At 31.8% G+C, this 15830-nt stretch overlaps 2 protein-coding genes across 5 annotated transcripts; one reads left to right on the top strand and one right to left on the bottom strand.

The window, feature by feature from the left end:
• Positions 1–7935: 7935 nt before the first annotated feature.
• On the top strand, positions 7936–9049 carry LOC103502223 (uncharacterized). Its single transcript, XM_008466087.3, has 3 exons — positions 7936–8446; positions 8639–8757; positions 8858–9049. The coding sequence occupies exons 1-3, from the start codon at positions 8113–8115 to the stop codon at positions 9047–9049; spliced, it is 645 nt and encodes a 214-aa protein (XP_008464309.2). The 5' UTR covers positions 7936–8112.
• Positions 9050–9423: 374 nt separating this feature from the next.
• Positions 9424–13104, bottom strand: LOC103502222 (serine/threonine-protein kinase D6PK-like). 4 transcript variants are annotated; one of them, XM_008466085.3, is made up of 4 exons: positions 12908–13077; positions 12288–12424; positions 10988–12050; positions 9424–10488 (listed from the first exon to the last, which is right to left on the bottom strand). In XM_008466085.3, the coding sequence occupies exons 3-4, from the start codon at positions 11932–11934 to the stop codon at positions 9612–9614; spliced, it is 1824 nt and encodes a 607-aa protein (XP_008464307.2). In that variant the 5' UTR covers positions 11935–12050; positions 12288–12424; positions 12908–13077; the 3' UTR covers positions 9424–9611. The 4 variants fall into 4 exon arrangements, with proteins under 4 accessions (XP_008464307.2, XP_008464303.2, XP_008464304.2 ...); XM_008466081.2 differs by lacking the exon at positions 12288–12424 and having other exon boundaries at positions 12908–13104; XM_008466082.3 differs by lacking the exon at positions 12288–12424 and having other exon boundaries at positions 12693–13077.
• Between the last annotated feature and the right edge of the window lie 2726 nt (positions 13105–15830).

Here is a 15830-nt window from a genome sequence, read left to right as displayed (position 1 = left end):
CTAGCTCATGGGTAGGAATATGACTAATAATTTACTCACAATCAAGCATACAATAAAATCACATAAAACATACTTTGAAACATATGCTTCATTGTCATAAAACATGTTGTTCAAAACATAAATATACACGTGAAGCCCATAAATCACAAACATCATAAACTTTAGAAGGAAGCTTTAAAATCAATCTTAATTTTAGAAAAACCACTCACTGTACTAAGTTTTCCTTCTTTCTCTGAAGCCCAACTTAAAAGTCTTTCTTTTCGTCTGAAGGCTTTTCCGTAGCACAACTCCTAACTCTTTCTCTTAGTAAAATTTTGTATTAACCTTCTCTTTCTTCTGTTAAAACTTCTACTTATACTAATCTTCAATTGAATTAATCATCCTTAAACTCTTATATACTTGTCAGCTTCTGCTTTACTTTGGTTCTTAGTCTCTGCATGTCTAAACGCCTGTATTCCAACTTCATTAATTAGATCATTCTTAGTGATTCCGGTAAAAAATGGCCTGAGCTCCCCAGAGTTTCCAATTAATTCTTCTTCATCTAATTGAATACAGCTCGAGAATACCCTGAGATCCTTCCTCTTTCCTCTTTTACCTTTAATCTTGGCGTTACTCGTGCTCGAGATTGCATGAGATCTCTTTACGATTCTCTCTTTCCCTCAAATATTAGATTAACAAGCTCCGAGGTTGCCCCAAGATGAACCTTCTGTCCTAAATTTTGCCCAAGATTCCACATGACGCCCAAGATTTCTTAATCATTTCCTTTCTGCTTCCAGTCTCAACTGACACAATCATAAGATGCTCTAGGATTTGATTTATGCTTTCCTTCTTGCTCGAGATTACTCAAAGTGGTCTCAAGATTCCCTTTCCTTTTGAGGCTCGGGTCCACAGCTAAGCTTTAAACTAAAACAACTCTACTTTTTTTAAAAAAAAAAAAAAAAGTCTTACTAAGTACATCTTGGGGTCAGGGGATTTGAACCTACGACCTCTTGTCCTCGGGAACATACAGATGTCAATTGAGCTAAACTCATGTTGACAACAACTCTACTTTTTACTCTCTGACTTTCTTCTCTACCGCCTCCCCTCATAAAATTTCTATCTCAGTTTTCTCTCACCTTCTTCACTTTCTCTCTTATTTTCTCTATAGAGTATGGATATAAAAGTAATTCGAAAAACCAAACTACCCAACCCATATTATAAGGATTGAATTGGGTTAGTTTAAAATTTGGGTTGGGTTGTGCCAAAGTTATTATTATTATTTCTTTTTTTTTTAGATTAGGAGTTGAAAATTTTGGTTTAACCCAACCCAACCCAACCCACCCCGCCCCTCCCCCACCTAAAATTTTCTCTCAAGCAGTGGAGGAAGAACTTTGAAATTAAATTTTGAAGCTTAGAACTAGAAGAAATTGGTCGAAGTTTGCTTCAAAACTAAGTCAATTTGTCCTTACTTCAAACCAAGTCATTATGATTGTCCTCTATTTATAAAGAAACCAAGCGAATATTTCCTTTATTTATAAAGAAAAGTCTTTAAATCAGTCGGAAGAAAATCTGTAAATAAGTTACAAATATGAGCTTAATTTAACTGTCATCCGCATGTTCTCGATGACAAGAAGTCTCGAGTTCAAATTCCCTACTCCAAGATGTACTTAAAAAGACCTTTAAAAAGAATGTAAATAAATTGAGGTACCAAATTCAAAAATTTAAATCTTATTAGATTTGGGATTTAAAATCTCAAAGTTTTTAGATGTTGGAACAAAATTTGTTGACGGGATTTTGATTAGATAATTTGTTTTCATTCCATATTTGGATGAAGTCGGTTGAAAGTTTTGTAAGAAGATATCTGAAGGATTTCAGGTCGAGAATTCCTTCACTTGTAAAATTCAAAATCATGAGAAGATAAATTCTCAAATTATTTTGAAATTATGCCCCAGGATATTAAAAAAAAAAAAGAAAAAAGATTTCAAAGCAAATCAAACTCAACTTTTGTTTTGGCTTTAATTTCACTTGGGAATATTTCAAGAATTCAACATGAAAAATATTCGAAATCAAATCCTTCTATTCGTGTAAATTTTAGGTCATGCCATTTTGGGTGTCATAGCAAAAGGAATTTAGATAGTTTTTGAATTTTAGGGATTAAATGAAATAGGACAACTGGATTTTGAAAATTTTTCTAAAGCCAAAGAAAAAACCTCATGTTTGTGAGTGATTTGCATTCAAATTGTTTTACTTAAATGCTTAAAATTTCTAAGTTGAATTTCAAGTTTTACAAGCAATAGCTTACGAGGAACTTGCATTTAAATGTTTTTCATTAAGCTACACCAATACTATACAAATTACCTCTGAATGTGCACATATGATTCCCAATTATTGATCTAAAGGCTTTAGAGGGGTCTAAGACGATTACATCAATGAAGGCACAAGTGCCTATGGGGGTTAGTATGACATGTGTTAAATTATGAATGTACAGCCAGGACCTAGTATGCAATAGTTTAATGTAGTTATGAACGATTAAGGAATTTCTTAAATGTTTCTAAAGTTTTACTATTTTAAGTTTACAATGATTAATTCAAGTTGAGCATTGAGCATAATTGTTCGGAAAACATGTTCTAGAAAACCATCACTTACTGGACATTTTTGCTCATTTTTTCAAAATGTTTTCTCACTTGCTAGTTAATGATCATGTTTCCTTAAGTTGAGCTTATTGGTGCCTTGCCGACCAGTTTGATAGGAGAAATTGTAAAATATTAATTATGTTTGAGGCAATGTATCAGAACACAGTCATGTTATGACAGTGGGTACTGAAAACTAATTTATATTGCAAATCTTGTCTTGTTAGTCTTCGTAAGTATTTTCTAAAAGTTTGTAAATAATATAGGTTGCACTTAAATTGTCTCTCTAAAAATTAAGTTATATGCTTTCACTAGTCTTCAAGTATAAGTTTTAGGGTCAGCAGGTATCATTGAGGAAAAGATGGTATTTGTTACTTCACGTCGTCTCTCGGGTTTAGAGTAGGTGGTCTGGGAGTGGGTGTGACACAAACGATATATACCTAGGTACATATTAAAATATAAAGAGATATTATTATATACAATGAATGTTACGGCATATGCTTCATTAGAATATATATCACACCTATGCATCCAATATATACACCGAGCTATATTCTAACATATATATCATAACATATAGGAACATATTATAAATACAAGAGTATATATGTAATATAGATGTGTAATAACAACATGCATTATGTCAATATATTTCAAATGATAAAATAAAACAAACAATATAATCTATGATGTAACGTGAAATGAAGAGTAATTTGAAGAGAGAAAACTAATCTAAATAGGAAAAAAATGACTAAAATGTCGTTTCTCTTACCAAATGTAAAATGAATTAATGAATCTCAACTAATTTTGCAATTACAATAAATATATCTTGTAAATATGGAAAATATTATTCAAATACTGAAAATCACATTGAGTCAAGGTATGATAATTTTGAAAATAAGTTTAGAAAATGTATTTAATATCTAAATATAAACAAAGGGTCGAAAATTTCAAAATAGAGGAAGCTTTGAATTGAAAATTAAAGTTCTAAAGAAGTGAAGATAAAGCATATTAAATTCTCAAGCTTCAAAGATCAAAGCTTTTCAAACTTTGGTTTGAAGATGGAAGATTTAGAACACTAAGATTTTAAATTCTCGCAGACCTTGAAGCTGAATCTCTTAGATTTGGAACTTAAAAGACCTAAACTTCTCGTAATATTCTCCAAATTTTAAAACTAAAACTTGCTATTTAGCTCTTTTTTCTTACTTGCAAAAATATTGCTAGAAAAATGGCATATCATGACAGTACACTATAACTCAAATTGAAAAAAAAAAAAAAAGACTAAATTTTTTGGATTTGAAGAATTTTTCTATTTTGTAGTTTCTCATCCTTCTATTTTCACTTTTTTTATTCCATTTTCCTTTTTTTCCTTATAATTGCTAGTTGCCTCATTTTTTTACTCCAAATCTTGGATTCAACTCCTAATATTGATGATTTTGTATTTTTTTTTTCATTCTTTTATTAATTTTTCATAACTATGTTTCATAATAATTGTATGTTTTGTATTTCTTAATTTATTTTATTTTTCCTTCTATTATTAATTTTTGAAACATGTTTAAAATTCTACCACAATGTGTATATTCGGATATTCCTTTTAGCAACCTTTTCAGGAACGATATGTGGACCATACATGAAGCCCTATTATAATTAAATATTTTACATTTATATCCTTTTCATATTGTGATATGATGCTTCCACTCTTAACCTATATTATTTAAATCTCTTTATTCCCTACACATACCTCATGTATAATGCCTATCAATGTGAGACTCAGACTTTCCAACGCCAAAATAAATAAAATAATAGAAAATGAACCAGGATACTCTTTACGTTTTTCTTACATTAAATTATAAGTTTACACCCTAACATTAGAGATTAGGAGTCTGATAATGATCTACAAAATTTCATTAATTCAATTCAATCCTTTCAATTTGTATTAATTTGCATACTTATGTTTAAATAAATGAAAATTTTATAAGTTTGAAATAGTTCATGATTTAACTTAAAATAACATAAACCAATCTACTCAACCCAAACTAAATATTTCATGATTGGGTTGGATTGGATTCATCATTAACAAAGGTTATTTGGATTAAAAAAATTTATAACCCAAAAAAGTTGGATTGAATCTAAAATGTGTTTCAAATCAACCAAACTCAATCCACACAAAAACTCCTATTATATAGATGTTCATTCAACCCGTCGACTCTAGCCTACATACGATGAAGTGGAAACTCTCCTTCAACCTATAAGGTCTAGCCTAGCTACAATTGATTGGAAACTCCTTGATTAAATAGAAGATGGAGAAGCGAGTGAGAGAAAATTTTCTATGTTAAATTGAGAAGGGAACGTAATTATATTAGGAAATCGTATATTTTTCAAAATGATAAATTAGTAAAAATTTCTCTATTTTACATACATATATGCATACATACATACACTATATTCATACACACGTACATACCTACCCATATACAAACACACTTACACACAATTTTTTTTTTTTTCACCTAACTACAAATTTAAAGATTGATTATCAGAAAAGTGAATCATTGAAATTTTTTATATTTTAGAAATTTGTTAGTATTCAAACTTTCACTTCAATTTTCTCTAAAGTTTTCAAAATTAATTTCATCAATCATCTTTTTAGTATTAAACTTCATTTCAAATTTGTAGGTTCTAAATTTATTCAATATTATGTTCATAGTTTCCAAAGGTTTACTTTAATTCTTGAATTCATAAATTCTTGTTCATTTCTGTCTTTTCCATTGGTGATACCAATTAGTTAATATCCATATGCTTTGAAAATTAAGTTTATTCTCTCGATATTTTATCGTAGTTTACATCTTTCTTCCGTTAAAGAGCTGCATTATTAACCTAAGAATGAAAACAAGTTTTAAAAATTTACTTTTTATATTTTTCAAATTTTAACTTGATTTTATGAAATATTAGTAAAAATTTGATAACAAAGCTAGAAATTTTAAGATGAAAGGAGTGTTTATAGAAATTTAAAAAACAAAAGTTTGTCAAACAAGACTGACTGAGTATATTGTATCATCGTAACTGTATCCTAAATAAGAACTAAAGATTTTCATAAATTAACTTTTACAAATGAGGGATCCAAAATTGAGTCTACCAATCTTTGAGATGAGGGATTTTATAAGGTTCACATGAACATATTATATTTATTAAAATAAAGATTTAGAGGAATGGTCTACTTCTAATCTAACTTTAATTATATTTCACAACTAAACTTCTACTTATTGTATGGACAATTTTAACTTTCTGATACATTCTTTCTCAAATTTCATTTTTGTATTATGGGCAAAACATGCAGTCTAAGATAATGTAAAATTATAGCTTGGCATGCATTTGAAAATTAAATCTAATTTAAAGAATCATACGAGATAGAAAAATCTTATTTTTGTTGTCTTCTTTATTTTTACCAATTTACTAATGGGGAGTCACGAGTACTACCACTTGAAAAACCTTACATTGATTTGTGGGAACCAATTTAGAATTTGAGAAAATCTTTTAGAAATATGTCAAATAGAACAACTTAAAGTATTATGTAACTGAAAAATGAACAAAATTCTCTCAACTTTCTATTTTGCAAATACCTTATAAATTAGTTTGATAATTAATTTAAGAATTGGTATATAATTAATTACATCAAAATTAATTAATAATTTCATTTAAATCATATTTGGATCAACATCTGTTACTTTAACTTATAGTTTTAATTCAACTAATTTAACTAAATCAAATCAAATTTAAATAATTAATTAACCTTTCGATTAATTAATTACCAATTAAATCATCGATCATATATTTAACTTAATTTATAACTTAAATTATATTTGATGATTATATCTCTCGCAACTTATAGTTTTAATTTAACTAATTAAATTAAATAATTAATTAATTTCTCCGTTAATTAATTATCAAGCATCATATATTTAATTAAATTTACGATTAACATATAGTTTTAATGTATATCTAATATGGATTAATTATAATCGATAATTTTATTATGAATCTAATTCATATTAGGTTAATATATTTGAACTTATTCAAAGATCGTATCCTCTCCAAATTAATTTTGAACTAAATCCAAATTTAATTTTATATTACAAAGTTTAATTAAAATATAAATTTTATTATATTATAATGTATCACCATATATTATATTAATTTTCTAAATTTGAACATTCCAAATTACCTAATGGACATACATATCAAAGCCTACTACGATATGAAATTCACTAATCATATTAATTAATATTCGTTAAATATGTATACTCTACTAAAGACTCACAGTTGAACTATTCTCAGTATAGAGATATGTTTGTGTTGACAGATATAGATTCAACAACGACTAATGAATCTTTCACAAATGTTCATAACACCAATTCGATATAAAACTTGTTAAACAAACAAATGTTTATAAATTGATCAATAATATATATGAAGAAAATAACTAATAATAGATTTATAACTAGTTTTATTATTAAAAAAAATGAATTTTTTATTCACCCTGCACAATAATGTAGATTTTTCCATCTCCCTCGTATGTATGGACCAGAATATATGCGAATCTCGACCGACTAATTTCACGAGAACCGATCAATCGAATCCATGAAGTGTGTGTTAGTTATTGAAACGGTCTCTTTTTTTCACCATTAGGCTAAACTATGTGAGAACTCGCCAGACTCTAAATTAAATCTATAACTTCTTAGCTATTTTTTACCGATAAATGAACTCTAGAAAGAGTTGAATATATAAAATAATAATTAAATCAAGAATTCTCCTAATAAATTTTTTAACTCAATTATTCGTCATTATATTCGAAAATTGGGGAAATTTTCAATAATATTTTAGCTATTTTTTATTTACACTTTCATTATGTTCTTGTATAAAAATGTTGAATAGATAATCAAATTTAAAAGATGATGTATAAAGTATATTGAAAAAAATGAATAAACAAATTGGATACTAAATTAAATATAGAACTAAAAAATCATCTAACCAAATTAAACTCGATAGAATTGAAAAGATAAATTATTTAAATATTTGATATTTCTCATTTTTGGAATGGTTTATTTTTATATTTCTTAAAAGACTAGTGGAATGGACCCTTTATTGAAAAAGTAAAAAAGAATTCATATCAAATTTTAAAAATTAAAAGAAAAAAACAGTAAATTTTAGGGACTAAAAAATGTGGGTTTTGAGATACGCATGCAAATTCTCGGTCAAATAGAATCCAACCGGCCATGGAAGTATTGATATTCAACTGCTTGATCATCCCCCTAATATCCATCAATTATCGTCATCATCTTCGATCCAAACCCAAATACATCACAAACTTTTATCTCACTTTCCCTCTACATAAAGTCGTCTTTCTCGAAGATCTCAAAACAAATTTCACTGCAAATTTCATGCCTTTTTCTTCTATATCTTCCACCATCAAGAGAACAGGAAGAGTGAATTTGGAACTCCTAACATGTTGGCTTCCGAAGGAGGTGTTTACTTCGGCACTGATGATTTCCTATTAGATCCAAGTTTAAGCGCGAATGAAGATGAGGAATCGAGCGAGCTGTTCGAGATTGAGCTAGGGATTGAGGCACGATCCAATCGTAAACAGGAGGATGAATGCGCGGAAAGTTGGTTCTCCTTTGATTTCCGCAAATCAAACCATTGCGTTTACGTTGGGATTAGCGATAACTTCGATTCCAGTATGGACGCCTTGCAATGGACTCTCCATTTCGCAGTTTTACCCTCCACTATCGTTTATCTCTTTCACGTCTTCCCCGAGATTCGCTTCATTCCCAGCCCATGTATGTCCTCTCTCTCTCTCTCTAACAGAATTCTTTCAGAATTGAAATAGCTTGATGCAAATAAAAACAAACTCTTTTTATGCAATTTAAATAATCTGCAGAAAGAAAAAAGATGTTCTATTTTGTTATCAATGGCAGAGAAGAACCAATTTCAACTAACTAAAGTTTTTGCTTTCATGTTTTGTCATACAGTGGGAATGCTTCCGAGGAGCCAGGTTAGTCCTAAGCTAGTGGAAAAGTTCAGGACTGAAGAGAGAGCAAAAAGGAGGATGTTTCTTCAAAAGTTTGTTGATAAATGTTCGGCTGTTCAGGTATATATCATCAGCAGATTACATTCTACATTCTATGCATTTCAGTTCTTCGATTTTATGACCAAGTTCTTTACAATACAATTTCACTAACATTTTACAGGTCAGTGTGGAGGTTGTGATGATTGAGAGTGATATGGTGTCAAGGGCAATCCTTGATCTTATCGCTCTTTTCCAAATAAAGAAACTCATACTAGGGAGCTCCAAACCCAGGTCTCTCTCTCTCTCTCTAGACAAACTTACTGATCTTCAGTTCAAAACTCAAATGTGCAAATGTCTTAAATCTCCGGGCTGAATTTTTTAATTTTGGAACCTAGAAGAAAATGGAGATCTAAGGGAGGAAAAGGGATAGCCAGACATGTACTGCAAAATGCAGAAGAATTCTGTGATGTGAAAATCATATGTGAAGGAAAGGAATCCACCAACACCTACCAAGCTATTGAGTCGCCATCGTCATCTTCATCGTCGCACACCACCTCCTCTCCAAATTTTAATGACAAGAATATCCATTTCAAAAGAGTGGAGAATGAATATCCACGCAGTAGTTTCTTAAGTTGGAGGTGTTTTGGAGGTTAAACCCCATCTTCATGTCACTAATCCACTGATGACCTTACGGTAATAGACACCCTTGGATTCACTTCCCAGGGAACTATTCTCACAAGCTTTAGATGACAAAAAGTACATTCAATAACTTATGCAAAGTGAAATTGAAATTGTTGACAGGCGAAAACAAGTACAATTCATCAACCCATCTATCAATAACTGAATTTCGATGTCACCATGAACAGGCAGAATGATTCAAACCCATCTTCTGAGAAGAGTCTGAGAAGAGAGCACTTGTCGTGTGTACCATACTACTAAAAGAAATCAAACTCGAGATAATTATCAGATGATTTGGAATCGGGACCAGGTCTAGCCATTACAGCTTTTCCACTGACTGGAGGTGCTGGTGAGGGTATCCTCTCAATCTCGACAGGCTTTGGTACTTCTGGTGGTGAAGCGCAACGTATCAGTGCCCAGTTAACACCTTCAAAAAAAGGATGTTGTTTGATCTCAGTTGCCCCTCGTTTGTAAGCTAATCTATGCTGTGGTTCCTTGACAAGCAATCCCCTGATGAGATCCCTTGCAGCAAAACTGACAACTGGTGATTCAGGAAACCGCAAAGGCTGACCAACCACATTGAACAACGTGGCTCGATTCCCAGATCCCTTAAAAGGAGTTTTACCAAACAACAGTTCGTATAGGAATATTCCAAAAGTCCACCAGTCAACAGCACTTCCATGGCCTTCGCCTTTAATGATCTCCGGTGCCAAATATTCATGTGTGCCAACAAATGACATTGACCTTGCCTCCGTAGGCTCTGCAATGAGCTCTGGCAAAGGCGTTACCTGATTTCCTATTTCAGTCTTGGGTTTTCTATCCTTCTTTGACTTGCTAGAGAAAAGTCGGGGAGTGAAGCATGTCGTGGGAACTACACAGGAGGGCTGGATGCAGGAAGGTTCAATACAAGCCGGTTGAACACAATAAGTTGAATTCTTTCTCAAAGGTTCAGACTCGGAACATGAGCCCTTCACCAATGTTGGACTAACTGCACATCTTAGTGAAAGATCAAAGTCTGAAAGCATTATATGTCCATCTTCCCTCACAAGAACATTCTCAGGCTTAAGGTCCCGGTATACAATCCCAAGCATATGAAGATACTCGAGTGCTAGGAGGACCTCTGCTACATAAAATCTGCATCAAAATGCCACAAGATTAATCAGTTTTATGTAGTGAAAGAAACACGTATACAAAACATTTCCAGATGGAATAGCTACCACAGCTTCAACTCAACTTTGATTAATCCTGGGAATTGGAATTCACTTCTCATCCTACCATAGTTTAACTTGTAAGGTTAATTCTTACTTATATTGGCTATACAATCCACAGAAACGTGATGAAGCTTAATATTATCACAGTACCACATGATCTAACTAGAATTAGTCAGCAAAAATCTTAACCATGTATACTTTATTTGCAAGTTAGAAGTTGAAACAAAGGAAACTAAAGTTGTATTAGTACTGTCAGTTTTAAACCCCTAAAGATAACACTTACATATCCTACTAAAACAAGTTCCACTCTGCAAATGATAAAAATTATGCTAATTTTATGCAAGTGGTTAGAATTGAACCATCATATCCAAGTAAACAAAATTGAAAGAGATATTGATGAAGTTTGAGAGCAACGAACATACTTCACTGCCTGTTCGGTAAAATGCTTCCCTGGCTGCCTCTGCCTTAGAGTGTGCAAGTCTCCCCCGGGGCAAAACTCCATCACTAAGCATGAAAATTTATCAGTCTCAAAATGAGTATATAATGTCGGAAGGAATGGATGATCAAGAGACTGCAATATTTCTCTTTCAGTCTGAGCTCGAAGCAACTTCTTTCGACTTGCCAGAGACCCTTTGTCCATGACCTTCATAGCAAAATAACATTTAGTACCACTCAACTCCGACAGGTAGACGCTTCCAATATCCCCACATCCCAGTCTCTTCAATAGTCTAAAATGACCTAATCCCAATATCCCATCCCTTGCACGTACAGCTTGGATGGCCTCCCATCTCAAGTCATTTGCTTTGTGAGGCTTACTGATACTACTACTAAAGCTGCTACAAGTACTTTCGTCACTGATGTCGCTGCTTGTGCTTCCACGACACATGCTGCTCTTGCCACTTTCAACCATCTCAACACGGTCACTAATTTTTGCACTTCCACTCGTCTTGGCAATACTGTTTGTTCCATCACTGACTTTGGCAGAAACTGAACTATCCTTCCCACTCCCACATTCTGATATTTTCTTCTTGGAATCTATAGAGTCTTCCGCTAAGCCCCGAGTCCCGTTAAGACCTTCTGTCTTAGCGTCAGACTTTGAGGAATTTTCTTTAATTTTCTGATTATATGACTCAGTAGACACTTTATGATTAAAACTAGAGGATTTGGTATTTGATGAATCAGTCAAAGTAGACTGATTCAAGGATTTCTGTGTGGAATTCAATACATCTCCAGAGATAACAGAACCAATTTTGTTTCCCAGTGAAGTTTGTGAAGGTAAGGACTTTAGATCACTCACATCAGTCGCTTTAACGCCGGTAATCACCTTAGGTTGCTTTGCAGAAGGTTTCAAATTCGACTTTGAGGCCATCAGGACTAACAAAGAGCTCTATTAAAACAAATCAGATTTGAGAAAATTAATTGATCAGCAGTTTCGGTACACATCCTATCTTTAAGTCTTCCATCCAAAGAAGTATATCCTGAAAACTGCAAAACAAATAATGAAACGAACTATTAAAATCCATCACCCAATAACTTAAATTTACATCATCTCACACAGACAAACAAAAAAATAATAATAGTAATAGTAGTAGTAGTAGTAGTAGTAGTAATAATAATAATAATAATAATAATAATAATAATCAAACAGCACTGTCACTTGATCAGTGTTCAAATGGATAGTAAAGAAATCCAACGTGTTATCCAAGGATTTAGGAAATATACCAACAAGACTTAGACGTGAAAAAACATATCATGGTAACTAAATCCTTAGTTTCCATTGTTTGATCAGGAAGCTAAAACCACTCTCTTACTCCGGTACTGACTATGAATAGAAGAAAATTCCGTCCTGATCCTATTAGCTGAAAACAGACTGAAAATGAGTACTTCCTGAAGTAAAACCCCCATTTGTAAAGCAAAATCAAGATGAAAATTGAACACAAAAATAGAAAGAATGTGTTTGAGAGAGCAGAAAGCAGATATCATAAAAAAGAAGATAAAGAAAAATATGAAAACAAAGAGAAACAAAAGAATCAAAGAGTAAGGCAACAGTAAATGAATCAAGAACCCTAGTCAATGAAAAGAGGAATCTCAGTAGAAATCTGAATCAAAGTAGAAATCAACTCATACTTTCCCAAGAACAACTGAGACCCATTTCAGAAAAAAGGGGGGAAACAGAGAAACCCCAGATCTTGAAAGGAAAACCTGAAGCTTGTTGAATGAAACCCCAGAAGAGAACAGATCCAACAGGGGAAAAGACAGAAGCCCAGATGCAAAAACAAGAAAAAAAAAAAGTAGAAATGAAAGCAGTTAAAAAGGGAAATGAAAGTGGGGAAAAAGAATACCTAATTAGGAGGGAATGAAAAGGCAGAGAAGGGAAGGGAAGGGGAAGGATGTGGATTGAGAATGGAGAAAGGAGGAGAGATGCAGTGTTAGAAAGAAAGAAGGTAGGAAAAAGGGGGAGAGAGAGAGAAGAGAGAGAGGTGAGAAAAGAGAAAGAAGGAAGAAAGAAGGGTCAAAGGTATAATAAAGCAAAGGCTTTTTCACAAATCAATAATATTTTTCCATTGGTATTTTGTCGCCAAAAACTAAAGGGGTCCGAATCACCAAACGACTCGCGTCCAGCACTTGTCTATCATGCCCCCAACCCAAAATCAACTTCACTTTCATACAATTATTTAATTCTAATTGGCCTCCCAAAATATTGTTTTGGTTGGAAAAACTAATGTCATTTCAAAAACTATTTATCAGAATAATGCTATTTGAAACAATTTAGTTTAACTTTTTTTCAAATTTAATAAAAATGTGTGATTTAGTTTTCGCTATTTTTATTTATATTTTTTAATTTAATTAAAACATGACTTAATTTTCATTTTTTAGTTTAATTTTTTAAATTTAATTAAAATGTCACTTAGTTTCCGTCTTTGTAGTTTAGGGTTAGCTTTGTGACTTAGTTTTCGTCCTTGTTGTTTAATTTTTTTTTTAATTTAATTAAAATTTAATTTAGTTTTGTGACTTATTTTTCGTCCTAGTAATTTAATTTTTTTTAGTTTAATCAAAATGTGACTTAGTTTCCCTCCTTGTAGTTTTATTTTTTCATTTTAATTAAAATGTGAAAATGAATGAGTTTTAAGGAAGGGATTTTAAAATGCGTTAAATTAAGAACTGAAATTCAAAAAAACACTAATTTGAATTAAAAAATGTTGTCATTGTTCTTTTAAATAAGAATTATTTTAACTAATTTAATCTTCTCATATTTTAATTAATTATTAATTTTTAAATTTAATATTAATTTATCTTTCTCTCACTAACGAAGAAACCTACCATCATCCACGTTTTTTTTATGGAAAAGCTGGTTTAATTTTGTTCTTTGTATTTTCAAATTGATGAAATTTCTTTCAATTTTTTTTATAATTTATTTTTACATTCGGTATTTGGCATGATAGATTTGTAATGATCAACCATTAATAATCTGATCATTAAAAATCGAATATTCATTACTCGCATATGCAATTTTATGTTAGTAATTCATTTAGTTTATATTTATGTCATTTGCTTTGAATATTTACCGTTGTAATCCATTCGTTTTGTATAAATTGAAGGCTGTAAAATTTTAGTAATTGCTTGTGATTGGAAAATAATTAAATATAAAGTAGAATGTTTACAATAATTTAATAATTTTTATTCAACAAAAAATAAAAAAGAAAAAAGAAAAAATCAATGTGTTCTATAACCTGGACGTTGACGGTTTTTAGCTGGTTGTCATCGTAACTTTATACTCTTTATTGCTCTAGTCCCTCATGATTCTCTTGTTGTTGTTGCTCATCTAGTTTCTTGGGAACCGCTGCAAGCGCTTCGTAGTACAAATATTCGTTATGATCTCCATAACCGTGCCCGTGTCCATGCATGTATGAAGATGATGGATTGGTCCCTAAATCATAGCATCCTTGCTTAAAGTTTGGTAATGATGAAACTACCTTTGAATTGTAATATCTTGTTCTGAAGTAGAACAATTGACCGACTCCTGAATTATAATTTCCCACTCCGAACGTCGGCATCATCCTCATTGGACTAACATAACCAATCTCGCTTTGTGTTTATGTCACAAGAGGCACTTCTTCCACATGTTGGTCAACTTCTTCCAATTCATCAGGCTCTTGCACTCAAGCATGTCTCTTTTGAATTGGTGTAGATACAATAGGTACATCGTACATATAGTGTATGTTCTCCATGTACCGTTTGTTACCGTTGCATATATCTAGAACCTATTGTGGATCATCTGCAACATTCCGAAGTCTACTTTTGTTCGATGTCTCTGGAATATTAAAACGAATTAGAAATTATTCAAAATCAATTTGTATTAAAAATAATTAAACAATATTTAAATATGTGTCAGATGATCTACAACAGCTCCCCGTCGAGCTATATAGAGTCTGGTAATATTTTTGTACCAATAGATGTATTCTTAAGTTACATCCACATCAAATTGCCCAATTGAAAGTCCCATAGCAATAAATCTTTTACGATTTAGCCATCGCATCACCAAATGGAAAACTCTATTAGACCAATCAGCAATTCTCTGGCCAACATTGTGCAAAAGTAGTTCAGTATACAGTCAAGTGGAACATCTTGCTTAAGAACGAATTGTTTGAGTGTTCTATTAGGATGATATCACTTACTGATGTGAAAACATATGAGAGGAATAATTTTCCGCCATATGTTGTGACCGTTCATACAAAAATTCGGCAAACTATCCATGGCAACTTTGTTCGTCTCCCAAATAATCGAAAAACATAACATATTTTATGAAACAAATAATATGAAACTTAAAATTCAAGTTCAGCACGACGTAGCGTTCACCACACACTTTTGCCAAGTTATAGCCATGTAAAGAAGTCTTGACGCGCTGACGAGTATCATAATCTTTCTCACACATAACACGTCTTCCCATGCCAAATCACACAACAAGCAATAGGGCATCCTACACCAGATTACACAACAAGCATGTTGTCTCATACCATATCACACAGTATGAATAGGGCATTCTATTTTAGATCACATAGCAAAAATAAAGCATATTATCCTAGGTTACACGACAAGGATAAGACATCATATCACAAAAGTACAGAGATCATTTTATTTCAATTTTAACAGCTTTTGTATATTTTCCAAACATCATCATTTCAAGACATAACGTCAACATCAATCTCCATATATTTAACGTCATGCAACACAGGACTTAGAGAGGATCCTTCTACTGTGAAATCA

This window comes from Cucumis melo, chromosome 12, assembly GCF_025177605.1.
Source record: "Cucumis melo cultivar AY chromosome 12, USDA_Cmelo_AY_1.0, whole genome shotgun sequence".
Taxonomy (NCBI): domain Eukaryota; kingdom Viridiplantae; phylum Streptophyta; class Magnoliopsida; order Cucurbitales; family Cucurbitaceae; genus Cucumis; species Cucumis melo.
This window is presented reverse-complemented; position numbering and strand designations above follow the sequence as displayed.

Bases quoted from the DNA above. Each gene is read 5' to 3' on its own strand.
- LOC103502222 (XM_008466081.2), bottom strand. From the start codon at position 11,934: ATGGCCTCAAAGTCGAATTTGAAACCTTCTGCAAAGCAACCTAAGGTG. The intron at 10,489-10,987 runs GTATGTTCGTTG...ATTTTGATGCAG, and splicing joins TTTACCGAACAGGCAGTGAA to ATTTTATGTAGCAGAGGTCC.
- LOC103502223 (XM_008466087.3), top strand. From the start codon at position 8,113: ATGTTGGCTTCCGAAGGAGGTGTTTACTTCGGCACTGATGATTTCCTA. The intron at 8,447-8,638 runs GTATGTCCTCTC...TTTGTCATACAG, and splicing joins TCGCTTCATTCCCAGCCCAT to TGGGAATGCTTCCGAGGAGC. The intron at 8,758-8,857 runs GTATATATCATC...AACATTTTACAG, and splicing joins ATAAATGTTCGGCTGTTCAG to GTCAGTGTGGAGGTTGTGAT.